Source organism: Callorhinchus milii, unplaced genomic scaffold (assembly GCF_018977255.1).
Source record: "Callorhinchus milii isolate IMCB2004 unplaced genomic scaffold, IMCB_Cmil_1.0 Scaffold3, whole genome shotgun sequence".
Taxonomy (NCBI): domain Eukaryota; kingdom Metazoa; phylum Chordata; class Chondrichthyes; order Chimaeriformes; family Callorhinchidae; genus Callorhinchus; species Callorhinchus milii.
The window spans coordinates 22,747,298-22,761,981 of record NW_024704744.1 but is presented as its reverse complement, the minus strand read 5'-3'; the positions used below and the strand labels follow the sequence as shown (position 1 = coordinate 22,761,981).

Below are 14,684 nucleotides of genomic sequence, written 5' to 3'. Positions count from 1 at the left end.
GCTGACCAAAAGATAAATGGCATCTAAATTATTACATAAGTTTGTCAAGGTGATTGATAAGATGTAGAGTTTTAAAGAAGCAATCCTGAAAGTAGAATGGATTTACCAGAAAAAAAATGACTGAGCAATGTGTAAAACATGGTTCTTTGGTGACGCAACACAGACTGGTCAGGACCCCAACTTCAGCAACTACGAGCCTTCAGGATGCACAATATCAATGCTACTTTTTTTCCATTAATGTACAACTTCCAACATCCATCAATGGGGTACTGCTGATCCAGAACCTGCAAACTGGCCAACCCATCAGTATTCCTCTTTTTCATCCTGATAACCCTGGTTAACCAGATATTTGTTACAGCCATGTGGCCAAGAGAATGATACTGTCAGGAAGAATGACCATATTTCATTTGGTCGACCAATCATGAGATGAAAACATTGCTACCACTTCTCTGCAAAACACCTACATTTAACAGACACTGTTTCAGTCATGTGATTGATAATGTTAAATAAATAAGCATAAGTAAGCTAATAAATTAGTTTCCAACATAAGTAAGCTTCACTGTTGGAAACTATTGCAGTATTGGCCGTGACATAAATCCCTCAATTTTCATAAAAGATTATGTCAAAAATGTTTGTCATACTCACTTGCACATTGGAAATGTTTAGAAAACACTCAGTTATAAAACCAAGGTTACTAGATGGACAGTGGTGCATGATTGTAAGGAGACAATTATCATAGCACAATAATAATTCAAAAGAAAGGCAAAGGTGGAAAGATTATGTGTCCTCCGAACCTGGGCACTGCAATGAATTTTGCCATTGACCATTAAATAAATAATAATCTTGCCTCTGCAAGACATCTGAATTTAACAGACACTTAAATAAATTCCAACATCCAGCAATAGAGTAATACTATTGATGGATGTTGGAATTTATTTAATAAATTCTATGAAATGCTTTGGGATAGGGTTTTATCATGTCATTTCATAGGATTTGCCCTAAATTGTAATGACGATGTATTTTAGTTTCTCCTCTCTCGAGCATCCTAAGATGCTGTCCGCGTGAAGGGTACTTTATAATTAAAAGTTTCTGGTCTCTCTCTCTCTGATTTTGACGGTGTTGGTCTGACTCTTTTTTGGTCTCCCTCTGTTGCTCTCTGTTAGTTTTTCTCTCTGTATTAATGTCTCTCTCGTCTGTTGCTCTCTCCTCTCTTTGTATTTGTGCGTGTCTGGCTCTGGATAGGTCTCTTTTAAGGGGGAGGCAGAGAGATAGAGTTGGGTATCATCCGCATACATGTGGAAGTTGACCCCATGTCTGCGGATGATGTCACCAAGAGGGAGCATATAGATGTTGAAGAGGAGGGGACCTGAGGAATGCCCCACAAGATGGTCCGGGGGTTAGAGGAGAAACCGTTTGTGGAGATGAAGTGGAGGCAGTGTGAGAGGTACGATCTGAACCAGTCAAGGACAGAGCCGTGAAGGTTGAGATGAGAGGAGAGGCGGTGGATGAGGTCGACGGTGTCGAAAGCAGCAGAGAGGTCAAGGAGGACGAGGAGGCAGAAGGGAGCCCTGGTCGCAGATGGACAGAATGTCACGTGTCCCTTTGACCAGGGCTGTTTCTGTGCGGTGGATGGCACTGAAACATGATTGGAGGAGTTCAGGAAAGGAATGGAAGGAGCAAAGCTGGGAAGCAATGACTCGTTCCAGGACATTAGAGAGGAAAGGGACGTTGGAGATGGGGCGGTGACAGAATGTCTGTCGGACATCAAGTCCTGGATGAGAACTAACTTCCTTCAGTTGAACGGCAACAAGACCGAGGCTTTCCTAAGCCAGTCTTGGGGTTGCTATGTCAGTCAAAACCCTGGGGTTTTGTTTTGACCCTCAACTATCCTTTCTACTCCATATCTGAGCCATGACCCGCTCTGCCTTCCCCCACCTCCACTGTCAGTCTCACACTACCGGCCACCGAGACCCTCATATACACATTCAGAACATCCAGGCTCTACTCTGCAAACTCTGTCTGTATTACTCTCTCTCTCTCTGCATTACTCTCTCTATTACTCTCTGTATTACTTTCTCTCTATTACTCTCTGTATTACTCTCTCTATTACTCCGTATTACTCACTCTGTATTACTCTCTCTATTACTCACTGCATTACTCTCTCTGTATTATTCTGTATTACTCTCTCTATGACTCTGTATTCCTCTCTCTATGACTCTGTATTACTCTCTGTGTTCCTCTCTGTATTACTCTCTGTGTTCCTCTCTCTGTATCACTCTGTGTTCCTCTCTGTATCACTCTGTGTTCCTCTCTCTGTATCACTCTCTGTGTTCCTCTCTCTGTATCACTCTCTGTGTTCCTCTCTCTGTATCACTCTGTGTTCCTCTCTCTGTATTACTCTCTGTACTCCTCTCTCTGTATCACTCTGTGTTCCTCTCTGTATCACTCTGTGTTCCTCTCTCTGTATCACTCCTGTGTTCCTCTCTCTGTATCACTCTCTGTACTCCTCTCTCTGTATCATCCTCTCTCTGTATCACTCTCTGTACTCCTCTCTCTGTATCACTCTCTGTGTTCCTCTCTCTGTATCACTCTCTGTGTTCCTCTCTCTCTGTATCACTCTCTGTGTTCCTCTCTCTGTATCACTCTCTGTGTTCCTCTCTCTGTATTACTCTCTCTGTGTATCACTCTCTCTCTGTGTCACTCTCTCTGTATCTCTCAGTCTCTCTCTGTATCGCTCTCTCTGTATCACTCTCTGTGTTCCTCTCTCTGTATCACTCTCTGTACTCCTCTCTCTGTATCACTCTGTGTTCCTCTCTCTGAATTACTCTCTGTGTTCCTCTCTCTGTATCACTCTGTGTTCCTCTCTCTGTATCACTCTCTGTACTCCTCTCTCTGTATCACTCTCTGTGTTCCTCTCTCTGTATCACTCTCTGTACTCCTCTCTCTGTATCATTCTCTGTGTTCCTCTCTCTGTATCACTCTCTGTACTCCTCTCTCTGTATCACTCTCTGTGTTCCTCTCTCTGTATTACTCTCTGTGTTCCTCTCTCTTTATCACTCTGTGTTCCTCTCTCTGTATCACTCTCTGTACTCCTCTCTCTGTATCACTCTCTGTACTCCTCTCTCTGTATCACTCTCTGTGTTCCTCTCTCTGTATCACTCTCTGTACTCCTCTCTCTGTATCACTCTCTGTACTCCTCTCTCTGTATCACTCTCTGTGTTCCTCTCTCTGTATCACTCTCTGTGTTCCTCTCTCTGTATCACTCTCTGTGTTCCTCTCTCTGTATCACTCTCTGTGTTCCTCTCTCTCTGTATCACTCTCTGTGTTCCTCTCTCTGTATCACTCTCTGTATCACTCTCTGTGTTCCTCTCTCTCTGTATCACTCTCTGTGTTCCTCTCTCTGTATCACTCTCTGTGTTCCTCTCTCTGTATCACTCTCTGTGTTCCTCTCCCTGTATCACTCTCTGTGTTCCTCTCTCTGTATCACTCTCTGTATCACTCTCTGTGTTCCTCTCTCTGTGTTCCTCTCTCTGTATCACTCTCTGTGTTCCTCTCTGTATCACTCTCTGTGTTCCTCTCTCTCTGTATCACTCTCTGTGTCCCTCTCTCTGTATCACTCTCTGTGTTCCTCTCTCTGTATCACTCTCTGTATTACTCTCTCTTTTTCACTCTGTGTTCCTCTCTCTGTATTACTCTCTGTACTCCTCTCTCTGTATCACTCTGTGTTCCTCTCTCTGTATTACTCTCTGTGTTCCTCTCTCTGTATCACTCTGTGTTCCTCTCTCTGTATCACTCTCTGTACTCCTCTCTCTGTATCACTCTCTGTGTTCCTCTCTCTGTATTACTCTCTGTGTTCCTCTCTCTGTATCACTCTGTGTTCCTCTCTCTGTATCACTCTCTGTACTCCTCTCTCTGTATCACTCTCTGTGTTCCTCTCTCTGTATCACTCTCTGTACTCCTCTCTCTGTATCACTCTCTGTACTCCTCTCTCTGTATCACTCTCTGTGTTCCTCTCTCTGTATCACTCTCTGTGTTCCTCTCTCTGTATCACTCTCTGTACTCCTCTCTCTGTATCACTCTGTGTTCCTCTCTCTGTATTACTCTCTGTGTTCCTCTCTCTGTATCACTCTGTGTTCCTCTCTCTGTATCACTCTCTGTACTCCTCTCTCTGTATCACTCTCTGTACTCCTCTCTCTGTATCACTCTCTGTGTTCCTCTCTCTGTATCACTCTCTGTACTCCTCTCTCTGTATCACTCTGTGTTCCTCTCTCTGTATTACTCTCTGTGTTCCTCTCTCTGTATCACTCTGTGTTCCTCTCTCTGTATCACTCTCTGTACTCCTCTCTCTGTATCACTCTCTGTGTTCCTCTCTCTGTATCACTCTCTGTACTCCTCTCTCTGTACTCCTCTCTCTGTATCACTCTGTGTTCCTCTCTCTGTATTACTCTCTGTGTTCCTCTCTCTGTATCACTCTGTGTTCCTCTCTCTGTATCACTCTCTGTACTCCTCTCTCTGTATCACTCTCTGTACTCCTCTCTCTGTATCACTCTCTGTGTTCCTCTCTCTGTATCACTCTCTGTACTCCTCTCTCTGTATCACTCTCTGTACTCCTCTCTCTGTATCACTCTCTGTGTTCCTCTCTCTGTATCACTCTCTGTGTTCCTCTCTCTGTATCACTCTCTGTGTTCCTCTCTCTGTATCACTCTCTGTGTTCCTCTCTCTCTGTATCACTCTCTGTGTTCCTCTCTCTGTATCACTCTCTGTATCACTCTCTGTGTTCCTCTCTCTCTGTATCACTCTCTGTGTTCCTCTCTCTGTATCACTCTCTGTGTTCCTCTCTCTTATCACTCTCTGTATCGCGCTCTCTCTGTGTCGCTCTCTCTGTGTCACTCTCTCTGTATCGCGCTCTCTCTGTGTCGCTCTCTGTGTGTCGCTCTCTCTGTGTCACTCTCTGTGTCACTCTCTCTGTATCACTCTCTGTGTTCCTCTCTCTCTGTATCACTCTCTGTGTTCCTCTCTCTCTGTATCACTCTCTGTGTTCCTCTCTCTCTGTATCACTCTCTGTGTTCCTCTCTGTATCACTCTCTGTATTACTCTCTCTGTATCACTCTCTGTGTTCCTCTCTCTGTATCACTCTCTGTGTTGACCACTCAGGGGGTTCAGACTCTATGACGTGTCGTCTCAGGCTGCGCGCGGCGCGGACATGGCGAGTGTTTGGCGGTCGGTCCTCAGCGCCTTCGATAGCTCAGCTGGTAGAGCGGAGGACTGTAGCGGCCCCGAGCGGACATGGACATCCTTAGGTCGCTGGTTCGATTCCGGCTCGAAGGACGCCACGTATTTTTTTCCCCCCTCTTTCTTATTTAATAGTAAATCAATTAAAAATAATAAAACTTTTAGTCTGGATGATTGTGTGCGTGTGCGTGTGTGGGGGGGAGGGCTTTTCTTTGTTTTTTTAAAAAAAAATTAATTCAATTTAAAGCCTCTCTCGCTTATTTAAAGAGCGTTTTGGTCTCTTAACCCCACGACTTGTGACAGGTCCCACACCAACACAGGCCCGTGTCACCCCGGGGCCAGGCCCGGCCCGGCCAGGCCCGGCCCCACAACACCAGGGAAACAATACGAGCATCACACACACACACACACACAGAGGGAGGGAGGGAGGGAGGGAATAAATAAGAAGAGAGAAAGCAGGAGGGAGAAGAGTGAGAAAGAGGAATAAAAGAGAAGGAAAGAGAGAGAGAGCGCGCGAGAGAGAAACAGGAGAGAAAGAGAAAAGAGAGAAGAGCGAGAAACCGGAGAGAAAGAAAGAGAAGAGAGGGATAGAGAGAGAGAGAGAGAGAAGAGAGAAAAAGAAGAGAGAAAGGGAGAGTGGAAAGGCCCAGCCGCTGAGCCTCTGGTTCGCTCACTCCGGCCGGTGCTGCGTCTCACTCACAGAGACCAGATTTAGATAAAGGGCAATTTCAGGACAGACACCGGTAAGTGTGTCTTCACCCCCCGGAGGGTACGACTGGAACATGACGGTCTACCGGGAAAGGGGGTGAGCGGCCGCGGGCGGGGATACAGCGACGCATTCAGAGAGCAGTGCGAGGCAGCGATCAGGGGGACTGACAGGGCGGGTGTTCCGGAGGGATGAGATCAGATGGGGCCGAGACGGCCTCCTTCCTCCAGACCAGCCTTGTGCTCGAGTCTTGCGGCGGCGAAGCCCCCGGGAAGTCGCGCGATTCCCGGCGTGGCCCCCGTCAGGCGGCGCGAGAAAGGCTCACGAGAACCCGGGAGAATAGGGACAGGTTTTAACACGATAATCCCCAAACACCGCCGGGTGGGTGATCGACGAGGAACATGGCGTATAATACAATAGAAATCTAAATTGGTAACAGTGCCGCCCCCCACACCCCCCAGGAGGAAAGTCACTCGTCATCTCAAGATGGAAGGAGATCCAGAGTGTGTGTGTGTGTGTGTGGGGGGGAGCAGACAGACTGCTGCTGGTCTGTGTGTGTGTGGGGGGGGGGGGCACACGCATCACGGAGTGGATTGGATGAGGGATGATGGGGTTCAGGTGTAAGTTGGGCGGAGTCGCTGCTGAGCGTCAGACCCAGGAGCCGCCTGAGGGGTGGAGCTACACCAACCGGCAATCCCGCTGCTTGGCCGTGGCGGGGGATTAGCTCAAATGGTAGAGCGCTCGCTTAGCATGCGAGAGGTAGCGGGATCGATGCCCGCATCCTCCAGTTTTTCCCCCCTCACCCTCACAAAAAAACTTTTAGAATTTTTTTTAAAATTGTTTCTCCTCCTAATAACTTTGTTGGGGAGTCATATCATATCGCCGCTCTCTGCTCCGGGTTGTGCGTGTCGTGTATTTAGACGTCCAGCTTTCTTTCCCGAGAGTTGGCACAATCCTTCCCGCTGTGTCATGTTAAAGGTTACGGCGTGTGAATTTATTTTTTGTGGCGTTCTTTGCTGTTTTGTAATAATATTTTTAGTCTTTTTATCAGCGCGATTCAGTATTCGGTACCGCCACTTGCAATCCTTGCTCGTACCGTAATTAAGGCAGTGGAATCGTATTACTTTATTATTTTATCTTCCAATTCAGTGGTTGCACACTTCAACTCCAGGCCAGTCAGGAACCTCGGTGTCTTGTTCGACCCTCAACTGTCTTTTCTTCCCCACAGCCAAGCCATGACCCGACTCCGCCACTACCTCACCCCTCAGGCCGCTGAAACTCTTGTTCGTGCCTTCATCACCTCCCGGCTCATGTCCTGCTTGTTGGCCTTCCCAACTCCTCCCTCCACAGGCGGCAGGTAATCCAGAACTCTGCAGCCCGTGTCCTCTCCCGCACCAAACTCCGTGACCCCATCTCCCCCACTCTCGCCCGACTGCACTGGCTCCCTATCCTTCAGAGGATCCAGTTCAAGATCCTGGTCCTCACATACAAACAACAACAACAACAAGATTGCATTTATAGGGCGCCTTTCACGTCGGGAGGACGTCCCAAGGCGCTGGACAGTTAGATCGGGACCCGAGCATTGGGGGGAAATGGTCAGGGTGAGGGGAGGGAAGGGAGGGAGCGAGGAGGGGGTAGAGAGTTGAGAGGGGAGCTGAAGGCACGGTCAAAGAGAAAGGTCTTGAGACCGGCATTGAAGGAGGAAAGGGAGGAGGCAAGGTGAAGGCACTGGGGGATGGAGTTCCAGAGCCTCGGGGCTGAGAGGCTGAAGGCCCGTCCACCAATGGTAGGGCAGTTAGGGCGGGGGATGTGGAGCAGACTGGAGCCAGAGGAACGGAGGGTACGGGCAGGTAAGTAGGGGGATAGTAGATCGGAGAGGTAAGCCCTCCATGGCCTCACCCCACCCTACCTCTGCGACCTTCTAACACCCTACCAACCCGCCTGCTCCCTCCGCTCAGCCGGCTCCGGCCTGCTCCACGTCCCCCGACCCACCTGCCCCACCATTGGTGGGAGAGCCTTCAGCCACTGCCCTCAACCTCTGGAATTCCATCCCCCAGTCACTCCGCCTCGCCCCCTCCTTAGCCTCCTTCAAGTCCCGCCTCAAGACCCTCCTCTTCGACCATGGCATCGGCCACCCCCCTTCCCCTCCCTTCCCAACCCAGGTCTGAAATGCTGTACTCTGTCCAGCGCTTTGGGACGTCCTCCCGATGTGAAAGGCGCTATACAAATGTAATCTTGTTGTTGTAATTCCTGCAACATGATATTGTACCGATAACATCAAAATGTCTCTAAGCGCTTCATAGGCAATGCTTGGACCATTATAATAATAATCCTTGCATTTGACATAGCGCTTTATCACGTCTCTGAAAAGTTTCAAAGCGCTTCACAGAATATACTGTAAAATGACTGTATATTTTGTGGGTGAAACTGAATGTGACGCATTTGGAAATATTCATTGTAAGATATAAGGGAAATCCATCCCAATGGATGGGAAGGAGTGAAGCACACTGCCTGTCTGAGTTGCTTTCTCCACCTCAAGTATCAGAATTCCTGTTGCAGATCCTTAATGTCTTGTTAAACACAAATTTGTCCTCCAAATCCTTATTCAGCTTTAATAATGATCCATGCATTTGATATAGCACCTTATTATTTATCATTAAACACACAGGCAAACATAGATACAGACTGAGTTGGGCTGACACACATACCAGGCAGGGCGAAACATTGGGCAAGTTTCCTTACTCCACATGCCTATTAATAATCCCTCCAAAAAACAAAATAATAAATCGGTCTTTTTCAATCCACGACTGTTTGTGGGACACTGCTGTGCGCAATTGACTGCCACGTTTTGCCCACAAATATACAGTTAATTCATTTTATAGCATATTCTGTGAAGTGCTTTGAGACGTCTAGAAGACGTGAAAAGTGCTTTATCAAATGCAAGGATTATTATTATTATCACATCTTTGATACGTCTTAAAGCGTTTCACTGAAATATACTGTAAAGTCAATTGGCTGTAGTTTGTGGGCAAAACACAGCAGCCAATTTGCGCAAACAATGTCCCACAAACAGTCGTGGATTGAGTGACCAAATAATTATAATTCTGTTTTAATTTTTGAAGGGAATATTACCCCCGAAAAGTGATCCAATGGCCTGAGATCATAAGCCGCAGAGAGAGAGGGAGAGGTGCTGATATTAACCACACTGCCAGATTGTGATCTGGACATTCCTGGCAACCGTGCGTTTAATGCTGGTAACAATTTGTAACAGATTTCCCTCATTTTGCAACATTGCACGTCTCTGTACTGCTTCTACCCCAGGCTTCATCACGTTGGGGCTTGACGAAACCAGCGTGCCGGCCAAACTCCCTCCATCCTCCCTACACAAGCTGCAGAACATCAAGAACTCCACAACCCACGTCCTCTCCCGCATCAGGTTCCGCAAGATGCTGAGGACCTGAAGTATGCATTAGGGGCAATATTGGAGTTAGATTTAGGTATCTAAATCCACAAAGCTTCCCATTACAAGCACCATCTGGACAGCTGCCCTCTCCACATACCAACACCTCGTTGGGTTTGGGTGACAGAGCTCCACAATGAGGAGCAGGTACACCCCCACTTTACAGGCAGCCAATCACTAAACATTTTGTTCTTCCAGTGAAACATCCAATAAGAGGGGAGGTTGTTGATGTCAAGCAGTGAGAGGAGAGAGTGTGGTCACCCTGAAAACAAAGAGAGCCGGAGGGGCAGCCGGGGGGGAGCACCGGGGGGGACACACACAGACTGGGGCCAGACTGAGGGAGGGAGGGGGGAGCTAGAGACTGAGGGAGGGGAGTGAGGGGGGAGCTAGAGACTGAGGGGAGTGAGGGGGGAGCTGGAGACTGAGGGAGGGGAGTGAGTGAGGGGGGAGCTGGAGACTGAGGGGAGTGAGTGAGGGGGGAGCTAGAGACTGAGGGAGTGAGTGAGGGGGGAGCTAGAGACTGAGGGAGGGGAGTGAGTGAGGGGGGAGCTGGAGACTGAGGGAGGGGAGTGAGGGAGGGGGGAGCTGGAGACTGAGGGAGTGAGTGAGGGGAGAGCTGGAGACTGAGGGGAGTGAGTGAGGGGGGAGCTGGAGACTGAGGGAGAGAGTGAGTGAGGGGGGAGCTAGAGACTGAGGGAGGGGAGTGAGTGAGGGGGGAGCTGGAGACTGAGGGAGGGGAGTGAGGGAGGGGGGAGCTGGAGACTGAGGGAGGGGAGTGAGTGAGGGGGGAGCTAGAGACTGAGGGAGGGGAGTGAGTGAGGGGGGAGCTGGAGACTGAGGGAGGGGAGTGAGTGAGGGGGGAGCTGGAGACTGAGGGAGGGGATTGAGTGAGGGGGGAGCTGGAGACTGAGGGAGGGGAGTGAGTGAGGGGGGAGCTGGAGACTGAGGGAGAGAGTGAGTGAGGGGGGAGCTGGAGACTGAGGGAGGGGAGTGAGTGAGGGGGAGCTGGAGACTGAGGGAGAGAGTGAGTGAGGGGGAGCTAGAGACTGAGGGAGGGAGTGAGTGAGGGGGGAGCTGGAGACTGAGGGAGAGAGTGAGTGAGGGGGGAGCTGGAGACTGAGGGAGTGAGTGAGGGGGGAGCTGGAGACTGAGGGAGGGGAGTGAGGGAGGGGGGAGCTGGAGACTGAGGGAGAGAAAGAGTGAGTGAGGGGGAGAGAGAGACTGGGGGAGAGAGTGAGGGGGGAGCTGGAGACTGAGGGAGTGAGTGAGGGGGGAGCTGGAGACTGAGGGAGGGGAGTGAGTGAGGGGGGAGCTGGAGACTGAGGGAGAGAGTGAGTGAGGGGGGAGCTAGAGACTGAGGGAGTGAGTGAGGGGGGAGCTAGAGACTGAGGGAGGGGAGTGAGTGAGGGGAGAGCTGGAGACTGAGGGAGGGGAGTGAGTGAGGGGGAGCTGGAGACTGAGGGAGAGAGTGAGTGAGGGGGAGCTAGAGACTGAGGGAGTGAGTGAGGGGGGAGCTAGAGACTGAGGGAGGGGAGTGAGTGAGGGGAGAGCTGGAGACTGAGTGAGGGGAGTGAGTGAGGGGGAGCTGGAGACTGAGGGAGAGAGTGAGTGAGGGGGAGCTAGAGACTGAGGGAGTGAGTGAGGGGGGAGCTAGAGACTGAGGGAGGGGAGTGAGTGAGGGGAGAGCTGGAGACTGAGTGAGGGGAGTGAGTGAGGGGGGAGATAGAGACTGAGGGAGAGAGTGAGTGAGTGAGGGGGAGAGAGAGACTGGGGGAGAGAGTGAGTGAGGGGGAGTGAGAGAGAGAGAGAGAGACTGGCAGATGAGGAGAGTGTGGAGTCGCTCTGAAAACGGTCAGAGAGTCCGCGAAACGGAAAGACACACCCAGTGAGGAGAGAGAATCAGAGACATGGAGGGGGAGAGCGAGGGACGCCGGAGAGGATGAGGGCGACTCAGAGATAGAGGAAAACGGAGAGCGGGGACCGAGGGCAGAGAGAGAGAGAGAGAGAGGCCGAGGACTGGCACTGAGAGAGCGGGGTGGGCCTGTGTTAGGGGGGTGACTGGGAAGCCCGGGCTGGTGTTCACCAGCTGCTCGGAGCGGGAGCTGAGGAGATGAGAGGCGGGTGTGATGGGGGTGCGGTCGGGCCCGCGGTTGGCCCCAGGCGGCGGCGCTGAGCCCAGAGCGCGAGGTGAGCGAGACCCGAACACACGGGAGATTCAAATAACAACTGACCAACGGTCACTCCAACCACTGGCCACACACACACACACACACACACACACAGCAGCCGGTCACAGTCACCACTGGCCACACACACTCACTCACTCACACACACACACAGAGACAGTAACCCATACACACACACTCACTCACACACACAGAGACAGTAACCCATACACACACACACAGACAGAGACAGTAACCCATACACACACACACACACACACACAGACAGTAACCCTGGCCATACAGAGACAGTGACCCTGGCCACACACAGACACACACAGAGACAGTAACCCTGTCCACACACAGACACACACAGAGACAGTAACCCTGTCCACACACAGACACACACAGAGACAGTAACCCTGGCCATACACACACAGAGACAGTAACCCTGGCCATACACACACAGAGACAGTAACCCTGGCCATACACACACAGAGACAGTAACCCTGGCCATACACACACACACAGAGACAGTAACCCTGGCCATACACACACACACAGAGACAGTAACCCTGGCCATACACACACACACAGAGACAGTAACCCTGGCCATACACACACACACAGAGACAGTAACCCTGGCCACACACAGACACACACAGAGACAGTAACCCTGGCCATACACACACAGAGACAGTAACCCTGGCCATACAGACACACACAGAGACAGTAACCCTGGCCATACACACACAGAGACAGTAACCCTGGCCATACAGACACACACAGAGACAGTAACCCTGGCCATACAGACACACACAGAGACAGTAACCCTGGCCATACACACACAGAGACAGTAACCCTGGCCATACACACACAGAGACAGTAACCCTGGCCACACAGACACACACACAGACAGTAACCCTGGCCACACAGACACAGTTAATATCCCTGATTATAGACACACACAGGTAGTAAACCACCAGAGAGAGAAACAAACAGTCAGTAAGTGACTGGCCCCAGAGATCGTAACAGACAGAAAACCGCTGGCACCAGGGAGACAACAATGATGGTCAGTATACCACAGACATCATCAGGGAGAGCTAATAAACCACTGGCATAAGAGAGGTAACAGGGGCATCCAGTATATCACTTGCACAAGGTGGAGACTAGTAAACCACAGGCACCAAAGAGGGAACAGTAATAGCTGCTAAAACATTGGTACAGTGGTACCAGAAAGAGAACATTAACAGCCAATAAACTGCATCCACCAACATTGGGGTAAAGACTGCAACGTAAGTAAACCTGCATCCAGTGACACAGAGAGAGAGGGAACAAGAGATAAAAAATAACCAGAATCGTCAGTAATAATAATGCACGGCATCAATCAGTAAACTGGCATCTACTGGCACTGGTGATAGAACAAGTTATAGTGGTAGTCAAATGCCACATCTACTGACTCCAGAGAGAGTAAACAGTATCCATTATATCAGGAAAGCTTCATCTAATGATAACTAATATCATAATTGACTGTTGTATGGTAAATCAATTAATACTGATATAGTAATATTAATAATAATGCCATATTCACTTAAGCACACAGTTACAGTATATCATGTGAAACACTTTGGGACATCCTTCTAAGATGAATGGTGCTAAACTAAATGGAAGGATTGTTATTATTATAAATACTTTTGTAACTTGAATTATACTAACAATATTGTTGATAAATATAGTAATACTGAATATTCTGGTGATAATAATCCTTTTAATCCTTGCATTGCCTATTTCACATTGGGAGGTGTATCAAAGAACTTCACAGGATTTTATGTGAAGTGTAGTGTCTGTGTTTTGTAGAAGCAAATTTGTGCACAACAGTGTCCCACAAACAATAATGAAGTGAATGACCTAATTTATCTGGGGGATTGTTAACCCTACAAATCAGAGTCAAGGTAGAATGGTCTAAGTTGGACAAACGGCAGGAAGCTTGCCGAATCGTGGCATATGGTTTTAGCTGGTTAGACAGACTCCCAGCAGTACCCCAATGCACACTATGAGGTCCCAACCCTTGACTGTTGGCAATCTGTGCCTAATTCTCTCTGAATTAGGTAATCAGGTTGTGAGAGAATACACATTCTAATACATGGACCGAGAGTGGATTGCTGGCACATGTCACGAATGGCTAATTGCAAATCAGGAAGTGAATTTTCCTATTTTCCCTACCCCTTAACAAGCAACTGCTATGTTTGCTACAAGAAAACAAAACAAACTGTTGCAAATGTAACACAGCCAAACTCTGAAAATGATAGTTTCATGCTACATAGAATTTGATATTTTCCTGTAAAGACTTATTATCCTTAATAAGATCACTTTTATTTACAAATATTAATCTGTTTTTAAACTTGTTTTGTCTGAAGGCATTAAATGTCCACTATGGAAGTGCTAAGTGTACAGAAGGTGAATTGGCCGAATACGGTGAGTTGGATTCATTTCATTCTGTTTACTTATTTGAGGAAATATTTCCTTGCACATTGGTGTACAATGTAAATACTGCATACTTCAATGTTCATGGTAGTTCTTGCTTACAATATGCAATAAATAAACTTATGATTAAAATTGTTCTTCACTTCTGGACTCAAATTCAATCTAAACCGATGAGAACAGTATGATTTTTTTTCTGTCATTTTTCCTCTCTCTAACTTTGTGTTTTAATGAAATTTGCTTAGTGCTGACCCAGTGCTAAACTCAGAACATAATATGCTTTTCTCCCATATCATTAATTGGCAATGATTGGTCAAGTTTCACTCCAATCAAGTCTGAATAATAATAATACTTGCATTTGATATAACTTCTTATCACGTCATTGAGACGTCTCAAAGCACTTCACAGAATATATTGTAAAGTGAATTGACTGTATTTTGTGGGCGCAATGTGGCAGCCAAATACGCACAGCAGTGTCCCACAAACAGTTGTGGATTGGGCCAATTTAAAAAAAATGTGTATTATCTAAAAGAGCTGATGTTGAATATGAATTTATTTATACATAGGTGGCTTTGGTAATGTAAGCATTGTATTACCTGTTATCTTAACATCCTTGGGGGAGGTAAGTGGGATCTCTTTG

The 14,684-nt window shown here is 48.3% G+C and overlaps 1 protein-coding gene and 2 non-coding genes across 11 annotated transcripts in view; all 3 read left to right on the top strand.

The window, feature by feature from the left end:
• The first annotated feature begins 5,234 nt into the window (after positions 1-5,234).
• trnay-gua lies at positions 5,235-5,328 on the top strand. The gene is made up of 2 exons: positions 5,235-5,271; positions 5,293-5,328. It is a non-coding gene; the product is annotated as a tRNA-Tyr (tRNA).
• A 1,324-nt stretch (positions 5,329-6,652) lies between these two features.
• Positions 6,653-6,725, top strand: trnaa-agc. Its single transcript has one exon. It is a non-coding gene; the product is annotated as a tRNA-Ala (tRNA).
• Positions 6,726-11,168: 4,443 nt separating this feature from the next.
• Positions 11,169-14,684, top strand: part of agbl5 (AGBL carboxypeptidase 5) — a 46,468-nt gene continuing 42,952 nt past the window's right edge. For 6 of the 9 annotated variants that reach the window (XM_007900418.2, XM_007900417.2, XM_007900422.2 and 3 more), the window contains exons 1-2: positions 12,516-12,635; positions 13,981-14,038. In XM_007900418.2, coding sequence (XP_007898609.1) covers positions 12,630-12,635; positions 13,981-14,038 — 64 coding nt within the window. In that variant the 5' untranslated portion in view covers positions 12,516-12,629. Of the gene's footprint in view, positions 11,586-12,515; positions 12,859-13,980; positions 14,039-14,684 lie in introns of those variants that run through there. The other 3 variants (XM_007900420.2, XM_007900426.2, XM_007900421.2) reach the window with 3 other exon arrangements.